We start from the raw sequence: 17,756 nt of genomic DNA on the forward strand, positions 1-17,756 counted from the left end.
ATTCACTGGTTCTTGCCTGTACAATAAATTCTAACCGGTACCTATATTAATGTTATTCTATACTCACTAAAACCACATTATAAAACTATATTTTTTCAACACGTTTATTGGAAAACGTCTACTTTGTGTCTTAGCTATAAAGTTTGTTTAATGGTTACCGCTATATTCTATTATTAATTAATTCATTACACGCTATTATGTTGCATTTACAACACCGTTAACTGGCTCATAACCGTTTGAACAAACATTTTATAAACCGAACAAACAAGAGGGGAGTATATGATATTTAACTAACCCTTATAGGATGTATGACAAACTACTATACCACAACTGTGTAAACATTTTTCATAGCAAGGGTTGTGAATATAACATATTCTTGATATTTATTTACTATTATACAGAAAAAAACTTGGTAATTCTGTTTAAAAATAATTAAAATAGGTTTATAATTTTCGAACAATTCTTTTTAGTCCTTAAAAATACCTAAAAAAAATGTGTTTCTATGTCTTAAGTTCTATACAACTACTATTTATTTTTTTGTTATAGATAAAACGTGTCCATACATAACAATACTATAAATTTAATAGAATTATAAAAATTTTATTAGAGCATTTAACAGTATATTCTATAAATGGTGATATATGTATTTAATTTGGCGAATTATTAGTTATAATTATAAAAACGCTACCGATTATTATTTCAAAATTTTATTCGTGTTGCTAAAGGTGTAATATGATAATGGGTACTTACCAATCCTGGAGCACCGGGTGGTCCTTGTTTGCCTTCCACCTGTAATTAACAAAATCCTATTAATCCTTATATTAGTTGAACGGACAATATTATATTTCCAACAAAGTTTTTATTGTTGCACAAAAAATGAAAAAGTATATTTGGATTAAGTAGCTCAAAGAAATTGACAAGTCAATTGACATTTTAATGAATATTTTGTTCAATTAAAGCTTAACGAACATTTTAAAACATATTAATACTTTCGTATTTACAAAGACATGTATTACAAATTGCACATTTTAATGAAATATTTAAAATATTTATAGTAAAAATATTAATTAAGCTTAGATTTACAATATGTTATTGTTATTTTATGATTAAAAAATGCATTTATTTGATGATTTATAATCTAGGTAAACATTTTATTTATTTAAGGTACAAAAGAATTGGCTAAAGTTATTACGAATAAGTAAAAAAATTTTTTTCTTAGATTAAATAACTAATTTTTTGGTCATCTCTAGTTCGTTCAAGATATTTAATATTTTATAAAAGTTATATATCATATTTATGAATAATTTTAGTATTATCTGCAATTAATATTGACATGTACGATTATTTTTTTCTAATTAGTTCGTAATAAAGTCTTTAACGAGCCAAATTATGTATTTACCGTACACTTTAAAAAAATTCCAATTTTCACAAACAAGTTTTTGACACATACAACGTAAGGGAAAATTTAGCTATTGAGTAATGGCCGTGTGGCTTTGTACAATATACGGACAATTAAAATCTATCCCGCCCTATTTTTTGTCTAACTAAACACCTGCATAGTTTGAAGAATCGCTAAACCGCATCGTCCCCAGGATGAATAATAAGCAAATTAAACAAATCAGTGGCATATTTATTTCTGCAGCCCATGATATAGGGTCAACTTTTTTAGTACATATAGTCACACAATTGTAGTACATAACGGAAAAACTTACCCCCATCGCGCCTTCTGGTCCTCGTGCTCCGACTGGTCCTGGTGGTCCTGGTTCTCCCGGCTCTCCCTATCAACATTTCGTTCGTTACAATAGCAATGACAAATAGATTATACTTTTTTCATGCAACTGCTACATTATCATGCTAAATGCGTACAACCAACACCGCCGATTGAACGAAATCACTGAGAAACCTCATTTTCAGAATATTAAACTTTAAGTTGACAAGCGGCAATGGTAAAAAAATGATTTGCTTGATCGACACACCACATTGTTTAATAACGTTCAACATGCCGATCACATCGCGTGTATGCTTTTTGTTGGCAGCGACAAAACGTCGAACTGAACAAATAGTATTTTTATTTCATTTTAATACCGTGGTACTAGAGAGTTACTTTTTGTAAGTTATAACGAAATGAGGTTTCTTTCATCACTACAGAAAAATAAAATGAAAATTCTTTAAGTCGATCAGTAAAAAATACTGTTACACAGCAGAAATAATCATTAAGCATTATAACGTAAAAATGGTTCTTCAAACAAAATAAAAATTTCGAATAATACGTTAAATGTTTATTTTATATTTCCATGATTGTCAAGTTTGTTTTATTGTATAAAATAAATTTATTTATCACTTTTTTTAATTGTACTTTAAATAATATTCATTTATTAAATGTCTTCATAAGAATTAGTGCTAAATTTGAAAACTGTTCAATGTTCAACATTAATTGAACAAAGATTGAATGGAAATAATTATTGAACATGATAAATATATTGACAGATATATCAATTCGAAATAAGGGTGTTATTAGTTTTTAAGAAATAATTTTAGAGTTTGTATACAGTTGGTTGTTTGGTCTTATTTAATAATTTTTCTAAATTTTATGGAAATGAGTTTGTTTTCAAAAGTGAAATTCAATTATTATTGAGCTGATTCTCGTGTCATTTAAAATTTGAATTTGTGACATTGCTTTTGGTGATATTAGCGGATTGGGTTAATTAAAAATAAAATTTACATTTAGAAACAAATATAAATTATCAACAAGCGGCTGAATAATGGCATTTACTCACTTTGACCATGACTATACTTTCTGCCGATACGTTATGTCCTCGCTCTTGTAGGCCCTATAACCAACCAGCCACCAACTACCGTAAATAATAAAAACAAAGCGTTTCATGCAAAATATTACATACTATAAGAAATACGAGGACCCGGTTGGGATAGTGTAAAGGGAAAGAAAAGTTATTAAAGTCGCCGTAAGAATGATGACTATACAAAATAACAGCAATAATCGCAGAAGTCGTATTAAAATAATATATTATATTATAACGGCTACTTTGAAGTCGTCGCACTCAAGTTTGCACTATTATATTTTAACTTGGCATGTATATATTAACCTTGTGTCGGGTTAAATTGAATTTGAAAAGTAAAGAAAAGTAATTTAATAACAAAACTTTAATGCGTTCCATTAGATGGCGTAAGTTATTTTAATAGACACCGTCTGCTCTCTAAACATTTTACAACACCGATTCTCTATGCTATTCCGGTCTTCTGGCGGTTGTTGTTCTGTTTATTTGATTGCGAGTCTTGGTAGTGTGTTAAATAATAGCTTTGCTCGATGATGATAATCATAACAACACATATATGCATTTGGTTCTCTTACGCCGTCAAGTGGATCAGACCAAAATGAATTCAAATACAGTGAATTGTGAATAATGTATTGTGGCGTTGGTAAGATAATAATATGATGTTACGATTCCGGCGGTACAAAGTGAAGTCATGCAAACATTTTGTTAAAAAAACTAAAAACATCTATCGGCGCCGGGACTGCGTATCCTCTACAAATTGTACGGCTATTGCCCGTTGGTCCGAAATACAACACTTTGAATACAATACGGGCAAAACGAATGATAACATTCAGTAATCTTTTTTTTCAATAGATTGATTTTTATTGAAAAATAAAATTTAATACTGCGGCACAAATTTTCTTAAATGTAGTTTAAAAGAGAAATCGCTAAACGCGCGCATATATCCATAAAAGTATACCGACGGTCTATTTTTATTTGAAATAATCTATTAAAAAGAAGAGTAAAAAAAAAAATGTAAGTATGCCAAAAGATAAATGAAGTATTATAATGTCTACTTAAAACACCAGCGAAACTACTTAGCACAAAAGAATAATAATAAAAACACCCTAAGGGTTGAATATGTATTGTAACGATGTTCACCTTAACGGCTATGATTTCTGCGTATCCGAGAGTACCTCCTCTCAGTGTGGTTACAGATCGTTTACTGCTGCTACCCTGTAATGATTATTGGAATTATATGGAGCAATAAAATACATGTGTTTTAATTAACGGGCACCACGCACAAAGTCGAACACATTATACGAAATGGGTTCTTCGCATAAATATTATCATCAGCAATCATACAACACGTGTAATAATAATAATTAAAAAATATGGTCTTCGTATTGATTTTCGTTAAAACCGTTTTAGCGCGACCATAGATTATATAATTTAATGTGATGATTATTATCGGGAACCTTATTTTTTCTATAAGCAGTTATACATAAAAACACGGCTAAAAGTCGTAACAGTCTTTGTCTTGTTTTTCAACGGCTCTTAACTGTTTTTGTAGTCTAATGTTGAAAAGATTTGAGAGAACTTAATCTCCGATGAAAAGAAAAATCAATAAGAAAAGTTTAGAACAAAAGGAAAATCTATATAATAATATTAACCGTGCAAAGTAATTTTTTCTTTTACCTTTACTGCTGAGTATATGTCAAAATTGGGAGCTCCAGAATCGCCTTTCTGTCCCTTTTCACCTGGGTGTCCCTGAAGAAAAAAAAGAACATAGTTTTATTTGCATATTACATTAGCATCTACCTAAAATATCCTACAACACCACTGACACATATTTCTCTGTGTGTTCCCTTTGGTTGTTTTTAACATACTATTATATTTTACTGGCACATTGAAATTTATTACTCATTTCGATAATCCCTATGGGTTAGGTTTGGTAAAATGAGACTATTTTTTAATGATTTAACAATAATGACACGACCAAAAATATTTGTAGCAAGTTTTTATGATCGTGTAACCGTTGTAAAAACCCTTTCTCTCGTTTTCTCACCCCAATACTGTTAAATATATATTATACATACATTACCTCACAACTATAATAATATTCTATACACTGTATTTTGTAAACAAAATATTGCACATTACTCTGTATATTAAAGGCATGGATATCATCGAAGTAAATTATGTGACAGAAAATTATTTCATTTATGTTAATTATGTGTTTTTAGAGGTTTTAGTGAAATGAAAATATTAAATCTCAAACGTTTAGTTTTTCGTCGATGATGAACAATATTCACGTATAACGTTATTTTGTAAAAGTTATTGGAAATTTTCTTTTTCGAAGGAAAAGTAAACACTAGCTTACTATTCTAACACTGATAATTATTGTTATTATAAATGCTACGTTGTAAAGTATCCTATGACAAAACGAGTTTTTTAGAGACCTAAAAAGAAATTTATCGCCCAAAACCTACACGTATTCACCGAATAGTAGATAATTAATTTCTATATTGTACATAATATAGGTAACATACTCCCATATGTATAACCGATATGCCCACGGTTGTTCATAGTTAAGACATCTTTAGTATTTTTATAGATTTTACTCAATAAATTATTGTAAACTGTCTTTAAATAAGGACAGTAAATTTCGAAACGTTTTAATTATACATGACACCAGTATATTATTTATAATTTCAGTGTATACTGAACATTAATTAAGAGGTCATATATTATCCTGTACACAGGTCTTAATCCATGATATGTTTATTTATAAATAGGTCCTTTTCCGTTTAAATACAAAAAAAAGTTGATTTTTGTTCATTATAATTATATACTATTATTCGTTAGCTAAGAACTATCTCGCTAACCTATTATACAAGGCACCAAAGTGGACAGATAGAATTCCAGACTTTCACGAGTAATTCTGAAATAAAAAACGATTAATTTGAAAGTGTTTTAAAAAAAAATGATTGTAACTACTTTTTTACTAAATAACAGTGGTTATGCCCCGTAGTAATATTTTTAATTAATAGGGTTTGTTCAACTATATTTAAAAATATCATCAAAACAATTATTTAAACAAAATTTACTTATTAGTCAAGTTCGCGGTTAATATTTTTGGGATATATTCAAACACGTTAATCGCTTTCCACACTCATATGCATATTAACCGACTGAAAAGAATTAACGTAAGAAAAAAAATGATCATTTTAGTTTAAGATTGTGCAATAAAATGTGTAGCTGATGGTTTAGTACATAGATAAGACACGGAAGGGAGGAAAAGAATGAAGAAAAACAATAACAATAATGTTTTAATGTCAAAAACGTAGAGACTCGATTTAATATTGGCTGAATTCCAGCTCAATTCGTCCAAAAAGCCCATTATAATGATGATATTTAAGACGCTTTGACAGCTGAGAAATGTGCCCTGTGGATTAGCTTGTGTAAATAATATCCAGTAACGTATTAACAATGACTTAATGGCTATTATTATAATCTGCATCAGTGATTGCACACCACATCACGATTGAAAGACTCAATACAATTTGATCCTAATAAATTGAAATTGGTAAGTCTAAAGAATTTTATTTATCCACGTCCACATCTATTATTCAATTAATTATATGTGTGCATTAAATAACATCGACAGCGTTTATATAAAATAAATCATAAAATAATAAATTTTTTTAATAAAATAAAACAAAATTATTTTTACTATAAATTTTCTATAGAATCAAATTTTCCGAACTAATTATACGACTTTTATATACTTACGTTCGACTCAATTATACTTGTACATAAAAACGTATTAATTAGAATTATTTTATAGTATTTGTGTTTTATGCTTTTAGAGTATTTTTTTTTTTAATTAATGTTCAATCGTGTATAGACCAAAACGAAAGTGAAAAGTTTAAACGCGCTGATTTTTCTTTTTGGAACTCAAAACTCATTAACTATTGGCACCTATTTATATTAAATGAACTTTCTGGGTTTTATATGTTATCGAGTACTTAAGCAATACAAGTGCAATTCCGTTAAGAAACGTCGTTTATTAGGAGTACAGTTTCAACACTTTAAAAAATGCATTTTTGAAATCAGATAATGTGTATACATTTGTCAATGTGAACACACTTCATAATTTGCAGTTAATGACATAAATTAAAATATAAATGAATGCATATGTCACACACGACACCATTAGATCGTCTCGTGGTCACATCAAGAGAACACAACCTTGTAATGATTCAAAAAGTACTACGGACTATTAAAAGTAAAATTTACAACAATATATATTTCTTAACGGCCGAATTAACAGCAATAACGTGTTAAACGTTTCTGAGCAGCAGATGTGATGAAGTCGTTTTATATGATAAGCCCGTCAATTAGGCTTTCTATATGTTGACGACAAGCTAATGATGGAACAGATACTGTTTTACCGTGACTTTTAAATATTGTGTTAACGCTTATGCATTTCAAAGTGAAACAAACAAGACACTTCCGTGGGCGTTTAGGCGCATATTAACGTAAAACGTTTATGGTCAAATACTAAACGTACACGATGCCAATTCTAAACCACTGTAAGATAAAACTCATTTTAAAATGATTCTCTCAATGTCTCTGATGATTTATTAATATCAGAAATCAAAATTTTGATATTAATAAATCATAAAACTAGAAATAATTAAAAAATATTAATGCTTTCTATTCTGAACTATAAGTTCTTATGACAATTAAATAAATACAATTGTCATATTCGTGGATTATAAAAGTCAGTAACATGTAATCAAATTACTAAATGCTATTCGAATTGCTGTCCCGTACATTGGTAGTAGATTCAAAGTATTTACTACGAATAAAATGTAGTGGAATGATATATTTCCTTTAGTTAGCATTCAGAAACCAAAAAAAAAAAAATAGCGTGTAAGTATACGGATCGGTGGACGATTACAGATTCTTTGTCTCTAACAATGGGTTATTTCCGCTCAACAAAGTTACTGTTTGTATGGAAGTGTGTGCTGTGTTTACACATAGTAGTCAACCGAGCTAAATATAATGGTGAAAAAAGTTTATTTTTGTTTCATCCCTCATAGCAGCCGTCATCAATTTTCTTTCATCTTACAGTATACCTTATAGTCGTTAATTTTCAGCCTTTCAGTTGATTTCATTATTAATTCCACTTAAAAATTTGTGATGATAATTGTGTTACCACAAATGAGTAAGTACAAAATGAGTTTTACAAAACTATAATATGATTCTGAATACTAAAATAATTTCAATTGATTAAATTGTATTGGTTTTTAATTAAAAAATACAATTAATTTTCTCATTTTCACAACACTCTGCTCAGTTTTATATGATTTCCAAGAAAATCCTGTATATTGAAGTCTTATTCTGTATGCTAACAACAACCAAATATTAAAAATATGGTGTTGCAAAATATAAATATTTTACTAAAATGTTTGAGCTATTTAATATTAATGAAACTTACGACATCTCCTTTAGGTCCGTCTAAACCAATAGGACCCTGTAAACACACACAAAATAACGGTTAATAATGAACAGTATTAATTTATTTAATAAAAAATAACAGAACATACAATAATTTATGTTTAAAAAAATAGATGTTACATCATTAAGATAATATTTGCGAGTAAAATAAATTTATAATACAGTGTGTTGTTATGTGATGAAGATTCATAGCATGCGGTTAGTGATGTGATAAAAACCAATCGTGCATAGGTTAATTATTAATGAGGGAGGGTGTTGGCTAAAATTAAAACTGTCAAGTTTTTAATGACTTCGATGGCTTATCTAGATTTTCAGTAGATTTGTAATAAATTATTTAAATAATTCAGAGGTCTTAGTCGATAATAAATTGAAACTTCTGTATAATTTAACATAGAATGAAGATAGAAACAGACGAATATAAAAAATTGCCTAGGGGTAAATAGGAGATTATTTTATATAACTACGAGTTGTCACGAGGCAAGCCATTATGCTGTCGTCCCCCGGCCGCGCTCAAAGAATAATGTTCAATATCAATATTGGTTTTGTTTTGATTTACTCTGTAATGGAATCAAAGTATAAACAGAAAAGAAAAATATATTATCGAATCCTTCATTGGTTGGAAGATGACTTTTTGTTTTTTACGCTCCGTTGGCTCTTTTCAATCGAAATCATACGTCTATAGTTTTTACCCTATACTTTCGAATCAAAAGTTCAAACATAAAATAACTTTTTTAAATGGTAAAACATTATCAAAATGTTTATAATAATAAAATTTCATATGAAACAGTATTCTAAAAAAATTAGTTACTGAAAGAAATAATATTTTTTTTTTTTGTAAAAAGGTTAATGATTAAGAGTCGAATATTTTCTGTATGTATTCAAGGCAAACTGAAAGATCATTTTGAACTCTATTGTTGTTTACTTTGCCAATTCGAGTAATTTTATTTTTTTTTTCCTATTTTGAGCCATTTGCACGTTCCAACAATATATAATACGAAGCCCGATAAGCCCTCTCGGGGATCTGACGGTAAAAAGCTTTGAATTCAGAATGGTCTCAATGCTTAGTACTGGGAATATTATTGTACAGTAGTGTAAAAAAACTTGTCCAATTACTCAGTCCAATTTCTATACAATTTCATAAAATGTAAAACATAACATGAACGTTAATCAATAAAGTTTCATGTACAATTTTTACAAAAGAAAATGAGAGTTTTTTTAACTAATAATTTTGTCATTATTGCATGCAATAACTTATTTATAGCAACTATTCCAATAGTCGGAAGGAAAAGAAAAAAATCATTAAATTAATTATATTTTTTTTTTCTATTTATATCTTTAATAAAATGTTGATCAATTATGAGAAAATGTTACTGAACATAACTTGGCTTGTGTAATTAGAAATATATAAATTTTGATGAATGGAATATATTTATTGGAATTTAATGAAAACGTGTTACTATAAGACAATAATTCAATAGACGATGGCATAAGCATTTTTTAAGATGTGCATGCTAGGGTGATCTATTTCTGTTGGAGTACACTAATCAGGCCAACCCTCGTATGACTATATCGCTGCGGTGTGTTTCACGTTAGGCAATTTAAATCCAATGACGCATTCCCTTATTTTTAAGCACTGTACATTTGTTATAATTTGTCAAGAGAGTTTGTTTTTTGTTCATCATAAATTATGACAGAACGAAGTATGTGTGTGAACGAAAAACAATCGAAACGTATAGTCACGTGACCAGCCGTGATATAATATATTAATCAAAAACTGAAAATCGAGAAAGATGTCAGTCAATATTTTAAATGAGAAATATTACTTCTGTCCGTTTCCCTGCAAGTTAATTAGAAATATAATAATATGGCATGTTCTTAGGATTATTAATTTTCCCTTGAAGCTATAGTCCCCAGTAGTACATAAATGTATTTGATAAAAACCGGTAAGTCTTCTTTTTAGAACTATTCTACTTGGCTTTCAGTTGCATGTTTAAACTTAATTTCTTAATTTCTACTGTACAATGAAATTACAGAGGCTCTAAGAAATTGAATACGTACATTAAATATGAATCATCATACTAATTAACAATAACTTAGAACTTATCATTATTGTATCACTTATACTAATTTATATTATACCCAAAAATTTTTCTAGTGAGTAGATTTTTGATCGGTGGTCTTAATCTTTCCGTTACATTAAATTCGCTTTTTTTGTTGATATTTACTTGAGAGAACAAAGCTACATAGTTAAAGCGTTTATATATGTTATTTCAATATTATAATTTATCTAAATAAGTTTGATTTAAAGAATTTAAATAAAATATTAAAAAGCACGTTAAACCTGTGAAATCATGTTAGCACTTTGTTAAGTAATATTATAGTAAAGTTTTAGTGTTAAAATAAGATAGGAAAATATAACAACTCCATCATCGATATCATCTTTCCGGCGATGGACTAACCAGAGTATCAATAGTTAAGAAACCTCCTCCTTCGAAGGAGGCCGCTATGGCCCTTAACGGGCATAAAAAAGCGATAAAAAAAAAAAGGAAAAAACAACACACCCAATGTAAAAGTAAGTACATTGACAAAAAAAATTATTTTTATAACTTCTTATCCATCATATTATTAAAACAATTATAGGAGATGGTTCTTACCATCAAGCCTCTGACCCCTTTCATGCCTCTCAATCCCTAAAAAATAAAATTATAGAACTAAATTTTCAGTTAATAACACAACATTTTTATTTCTTTAACAATATACATTTTTAGATAAGTCCAATTCTCATTTTCATCACGATAGTACTTTATTCTATTATAATACATTCTTTATAATATGTATAATTTATTTGTGAAGAATGAATAAATTTAATTAAATATGTAATAAACTTGAAGAAATTCAATTAAAATTAATTTTCACAGTACAGTCTCGCAATATATCAACGTACGTACGTTAAAATAAACACATGTATGCATATGGTAATGGTGCGATGTACAAAATAAGTTTAAAACATTTTATGGTCGAACAACTTATGTTGGTAACGCATGGCACGTAGAAACACAGATATACGAGAGTGGGCGTATAAGAAATAAAAGACATTGCCAATAAATGTTCGGTCAACACAAAATACAACATGAAGTAGAATTAAAAATTAGAGAGAGTCATATGTTTTTCAGGGTCTGTCGCAGTGATGATAGTCAGTTGAAAAAATATAACAGTCGTAAGTGTGTGCCGACATGCAATGCTATGTATTGTCGTCAAACGTGCCAAAATAAATAATCATAACAAATTAAAAATATAATTTCAGAACAAAAATAAGACGAATATTGCATTAAATAAATACCGGGAAACCGTTCTTTCCAGGTGCACCTGCTGGACCCTGTAAAATATTATTAAATACTTTGTTCATATATTTCTCAAAATCAAAATATAATTTTTAAGTGGTATTACTCCACTAAATATAAATTATCAAAGATAATGTATTTCACAACTTGAAATCGTATGTAACATTAGATTTTATTCAATTTTAGAATAGCTTAATATTTGCAATGGAAGATTATAAAAACATTTTAATTATTTATTTATATATTTACATCACATCGTGGGCGATTGTCAGAATACACAATGTAAAACAGATATTTGTAGAAATATTTATGTTTGACCATTCCATATTTATGTCTATGACTACATAGTTAGCCAATGTTAACAAATTAATAAATTTCTCTCTTCTTTATTTTTAAAAATAATATAAGAGCAATAATAAATTTAAATCTAGTATAAAATACATGATGATATGTTTGTAAACAAGCTATAAGTAATTAAATATAGAAAATTATTTTTTCGTAAAGATTCTTATTGATAATAACAGGAAATATCTGTCATAGAAATAAACATAAATACATATAATATACAGGGTGTTCAGTAAGTCAGGAAATGGGTTTCTGTTGTGCTCATTATTATATATAATTTATAACTATGAATTTTAAGAAAAAATTCCAGTTATATTAAGATTACAAGAAGGAAAAAGAGAGAATTATTTTTTCTATGACCAACTGGGACTTCATTGTCTACAGATTATTAAATTATTTTTTATGTTATATAAATCACAAAAAAAATTTAAATAAACAGGAAAACTGTGCGCTCAATTTTTAACGTATAAGACGAGCTACCGACTTTTATACGTAAATTGTTCTAAAAGTCTTAGGGGATCAAGCCCTTCCGATTGTCCCTCTAAAAGTGACCCTGATAATTATATTGTGTGCATAGGTTTTTTTTTAAGACATTTGTTTTGTTAGCTTAATGAACCATTTCTCGGGTTAAAATTTACGAGTAAGCGATTAGATGGCAGCTGAAATGGCATAGGTATTCAATATTATGTACATAGAAAAAAAAAACCAAAGCAGCACACAATCGTTCTTCCCTTTTCCGTATTCTAAGTCATTACATCAATAGTCCTAATTATTCATGACACTCTATTCAACATGATGTATTTGTAAACCGAAAAAAGAACTATCAGCATTTTATTTAGCCGTTTACCAAGTATTACATTAATGAATAACACGTGATCAATAATACAATCAACTTTTTTCTATATAAGGCCAGTTAGAATATTTATTTATTTTTTCATCGATAATGAGCAGCATGACCGATTGTATTGCAAAAAATGTATTTGACAATCAAATTTTTCAAACAATATAAATTTGCAGTCATTAGCATAATAACGTTGTAATGATCCTAATGTTGTTAAAAAACGATTACAAGAAATTTTACTGATTTATATTTTAACTTGTGAGGAAATAAATTGAAACAATGATGTTTATGGGTACATAAATCAATTTTCCATACGATAAAAAATAATATAAAAATATATTTTTGCTATTCTAAAAGTAGATATCTTATTGCTGTTACAAACGATTTCTCTGTCATGACAACAAATCGCATTGATTGCCTAGGATATGATCACAATGGTTACTTACCGGCGGTCCGGGTTCTCCAGGATCACCTTTTTTGCCGCGTTTTCCTCGCTTTCCGGGAGGACCTGAAAAACGATAAAAACAAAATAGATTAGTACTCAGTGATAACAATATAGTACCGCAATTAAGTTCACACAATGGCTGTGGATAGATACAATACAAGAACAAAAAAAATCTGGCGAGCACTTGGAAAAGTTTCGTTAACAATGACGAACGAGAATTATATGGTAATCTGGTAGAAAGAGGCGTAAGTTGAGCGCTAGGGCAAACATGATCAATGATACCCGACACTCACAGTGTACCTCTCTACTCTCTGTCCTACAAGGAGAACCCCGTCAAACGACGTCTTTACTTTCTCAGACTTTTGTTGGAGAGTCCACATGCCAAGATGAAAAAAAAAAGTTCAACCAATTCTTTTTCTCCCCTCGACCGATAGCGGATAACATAATTTGTCACGCCACAAAGTGCCAGAACCCGTCTGTTTAATATATCATATCATGACGAGGACTACAATGTGCAGTGTCCGGCGGAAACCTCCAATTGTTGTCAGTGGACCAAGTAAAATCCGTTTACATTTATTTAATTTATTACCACGTGGATCGTACAACATTATTTCGAGTATATACATAAATTGTCTTCGGAAGTATTTAGCATTAAAGTACAACTGCAAAACCCTTTTATACGTGTCTTGAAAATCATATTAATAGAATTTGGGGGACTTAACGAATCAGTAGCCGGATGGGCAGCGTTTTATTTTGATGTGGAATAAATAGATTTATGGACTATTGTAATCTGACAATGCTTGTAAAATAAACGAATGCGTCCAACAAGTATTATAATTAAATATACTGCAGGCAGGCAACAATAATATTATGCAGTTCAACTCTGACAGATAACCAACTAATGCATCGCCTAATGCTATTGCCGTACAACACATAACGGCCGGGTGGTAGATGTGCGTTAAGTACACCTAGGTAAAGGCTCTGGTTTGGAACACTAGGTATCAGTGGTATACGTCCCAGATGTTTACCTGTCATTAGACCGGTAATTGACCGCAGCGTCGACGAAGTACCAGCTCCACTAAATAAAATTAAACGGATGCCTAATGCATTCCATTTTATATATGGTTTTTGTATCTGCAATGGAAACGTAATCACGAATGTGAGTGTAGTAAATATATGTGTGCAATCAACGCGGACATGTGTTTTACTAAAAGCATTTCCGTCAAAGACTATAACACGTTTATTTAATACATTTTATTTTACTATTTAAGTATTTTAACATTACAAACATCATCATGAAGCGTGTTCGCTCCTTTAGGGGCGGTAACGAGAGGGTAAATAGCCTCCAGAGCTTTTAAATTGGTACTGTTAAACGATCAGATGCGACAGAGGGGTTTTATTATAATATGAACATCTATGCCGGAGAATATCATAATAGTTGCGTATGTATTATACACAAAAGCAATTTAAATTATTCTTGGGGAGAGCTGTGTTTTGTCATTTGGCGTATAATCGAAAGCACATTTTAATGAAGAGCCAAAATGCCTGGAGCGCCTTATTTCCACAATTCTTCACCAAAAATAACGGGTTTTCTCTTTTAATTTCATTCTTAAATCGTGCTAAAGTTTTTATAAACGATGATAACACGCTGCTTGTTATAATAATAAACATTGGAAATTAATTGATATTTATTTCTGAAGAATTGATTTATCTTGGATTTGAACAGATAAATGAAACTTTTTCTGAAAAAAATATTTGGTAGTGTTTAAAATGATGCTTACTTTCAAAGTATTAACGTTAACTTTTTTTGAAAATTACAAAAGCGTTTTGTTATATTATACAGGGATTTGTTTTACACGGCAATGAGAATTACTAAAATAAAAACCATTATAGTCGTAATTTGACCTCGTCACCATGTACACTAATCCGGAGGATTTACTGCGTTGTACCCATTACCCGCTAATCCCAATAGATTATGTGTGATATATGTGTATAAATGGTATATACTTACATAATGTTCAAAGAAGCAGTAGTGTTTTTTATCGTTAGAACAATCTTTAAGAAGACTGGGAGTTCGCGTCCATCATGATCGTTTTACATTAGTCACGGTTCTTTAGACGACTACGAATGCGGCGTCGATAAAACACCAAAGAGATAGAGTTTACTGGGCTTACACGAATACCAATATAAAGTATTAACGCGCAATGGGTAAACAGTATGGGATTACTTGAGCTTTTTCAGGAAGTCAACGTGTCGTTCCGTATGGGCAACAGAGTAGGGTAAGAACATTATAATGATCAATGGGTCTAGAGGTCGTTTTTATTTTATTATGATTAACGCGTCACGACAGCCGATAAAAAAGGTACCAAAAAATGTAGTACAATAATTGAGTCGTCTAATATGTGCGTGTGAATAAGGTAAAGAGAAGAGCAAACATACGTAAACAAGGGTCTCCTCTCTCTCTCGCGGCTATGACCAAAATTTATGGGGCTCTTAGGCGTTTCGTCCGGTGGTTCAACGTGCGTTATTGTTCGGCCGCTATAAAAATGTATAAATAACATACTAGGTAGAAACCGACGTGGGGTAAATAGAGGCGCAACAAAACATAATAGTAGTGGGTGGAAAAAAGATGATGATAAAAAAGAAAAAGTGCATAATTTCCTAGTAATATACATCATTGTTATTTTGAGAGTGGGCGTGTTCAAATCTCCATGTGCGCTCTGTAGTGGTGTGTCTAGTTCATATACAAGAAATCAACAAGACTAACAAATTATAAACAATTAAAAAATAGTCAAATTTTATTTGTAAAATAAACTTTTGACACTTCAAATACATTGTTTTTGAACCAACTTAATACACAATTGTAATCGGTTTATATAAGATAAGTTAGATGATTAAAAAAAAGAGGTTTGTTAATTAAAAAAAATACCTATATTAAAAAAGATTAGTGATAATTTGAAGAAGAAATGACAATTCGCCAATAATAAAAATAATTATGATTAATTAACTTTAGAAATAATTTCTTAAACATTATTTAAAAAATGACCTAATATTTTTATCTTAAGAGTCATGTCGCCGTGAAAAATATAATAATTGGGAGTTTACCCCTTGGTTCCAATTTTTAACCCTCATCATTTACCTTACAAGGTTGATCAACTTGTCCAAATTTAGTATAACTTTTTTTTTTCATTTCGGAACAATATTGATGGGTAAGGTTCTCAAAATTTTAAAAGTCCTGATTTCATTGTCACTCTTATGTAAATACTAATGAATTGTCTATTTATAATATAAAAATGTTCAAGAAAATATTTCTATTACAATAATAATGAATCGAAATACAATCTTCATTTAAACATGAATAAGATAAACTTTAATGTCTTGCAATCTTATAAACTAAGGTAAACCCACGTTACAAAAAGTATATCAATTAATATTACTTTTAAAAATACCTACTTTAGTTAAAAAATAATAATTAAAAAGCTTCAAATTATATAGAAAAAATATGCTTATTGTAATAAATTTGATAATAATTTGACGATATTAAATGTTATCACTCAATAATATTACTTTTGGGAATTTATAAATATAGTCGAAATTTGAAACTAAATATTTGGGGAATTAACTAAATTATTTTTCCATCTTAAATATATTTCTATATAAATTAAAAAGCAATTTTCGAAATTTATGGGGAGTTGTAATAGAGTAAGAGGAACTATACCTCTTCTAGACGCTCAGATTGCACCTGCTTATATAAATACTTATTGTATTATTATGTAAATTTATTCGCCATACTATTCAAACTAATTGACTGATATCCAATCATTATTTCATCAAAAAAAAACTGTAGTTAACAATTTTCATTAATAACTACACAAATTTATATACGTGGTATTGATATCGAATGTGGTTGTATAGATATAACTAATATCTATATAAGTTACATATAAGAATTTTCTTGATTTAAACTATTTCCTTGAGCAATCATTAATCATGAACATCAGATAAGTAATAAAAAAAAAACTTCTATGACCGTCTAAACAACGTGTATTGAGCTAATACTCTTATTTTCGTGGAAAGTAAACTGTTGAATACAAACGGTGTATATCATTGCATAAATTCCAGTCTGACTGCTTATTCTTAATCATTCATCGATATTCTGACGTGGGAAAAAGTAATTTCTGAATATATATATATATATATTATACAGTGTCATTTCGAATTTCATCATCAATCTTAAAGGTATTTGAGAAAGAAAAAATTCACTAAAAACACGATCACACTCCTCAAACCATAACAACTATTTGAGCCTATCTGTTTGAAATACCCCAATCAATTGCTCGACAGACGATCATAGATTGACAGGGTGTCGTTTACACGTTTTAAATATTATTGCCATGAAAATAAAAAAATTCCTTTTACTCACAGCAAATTGAAAAAAAAATCAGACAGTATGATTTAAAAAAATAAAGCAACAGAGCGTT

The 17,756-nt window shown here is 29.3% G+C and overlaps 1 protein-coding gene across 16 annotated transcripts in view; it reads right to left on the minus strand.

Moving 5' to 3' along the window:
- Nucleotides 1-17,756, minus strand: part of LOC126903179 (collagen alpha chain CG42342) — a 57,359-nt gene that overhangs the window by 13,190 nt on the left and 26,413 nt on the right. For 7 of the 16 annotated variants that reach the window (XM_050681221.1, XM_050681220.1, XM_050681214.1 and 4 more), the window contains exons 2-9: nt 13,277-13,338; nt 10,958-10,993; nt 8,284-8,319; nt 4,473-4,544; nt 3,936-4,010; nt 2,778-2,831; nt 1,713-1,778; nt 751-789 (exon numbers count right to left, since the gene is read on the minus strand). In XM_050681221.1, the coding sequence (XP_050537178.1) occupies nt 751-789; nt 1,713-1,778; nt 2,778-2,831; nt 3,936-4,010; nt 4,473-4,544; nt 8,284-8,319; nt 10,958-10,993; nt 13,277-13,338 (440 nt within the window). Of the gene's footprint in view, nt 1-750; nt 790-1,712; nt 1,779-2,777; nt 2,832-3,935; nt 4,011-4,472; nt 4,545-8,283; nt 8,320-10,957; nt 10,994-11,643; nt 11,680-13,276; nt 13,339-17,756 lie in introns of all 16 variants that reach the window. The other 9 variants (XM_050681211.1, XM_050681215.1, XM_050681218.1 and 6 more) reach the window with 9 other exon arrangements.

This window comes from Daktulosphaira vitifoliae, unplaced genomic scaffold (assembly GCF_025091365.1).
Source record: "Daktulosphaira vitifoliae isolate Bord-2020 unplaced genomic scaffold, ASM2509136v1 Scaffold_3, whole genome shotgun sequence".
Lineage (NCBI taxonomy): Eukaryota > Metazoa > Arthropoda > Insecta > Hemiptera > Phylloxeridae > Daktulosphaira > Daktulosphaira vitifoliae.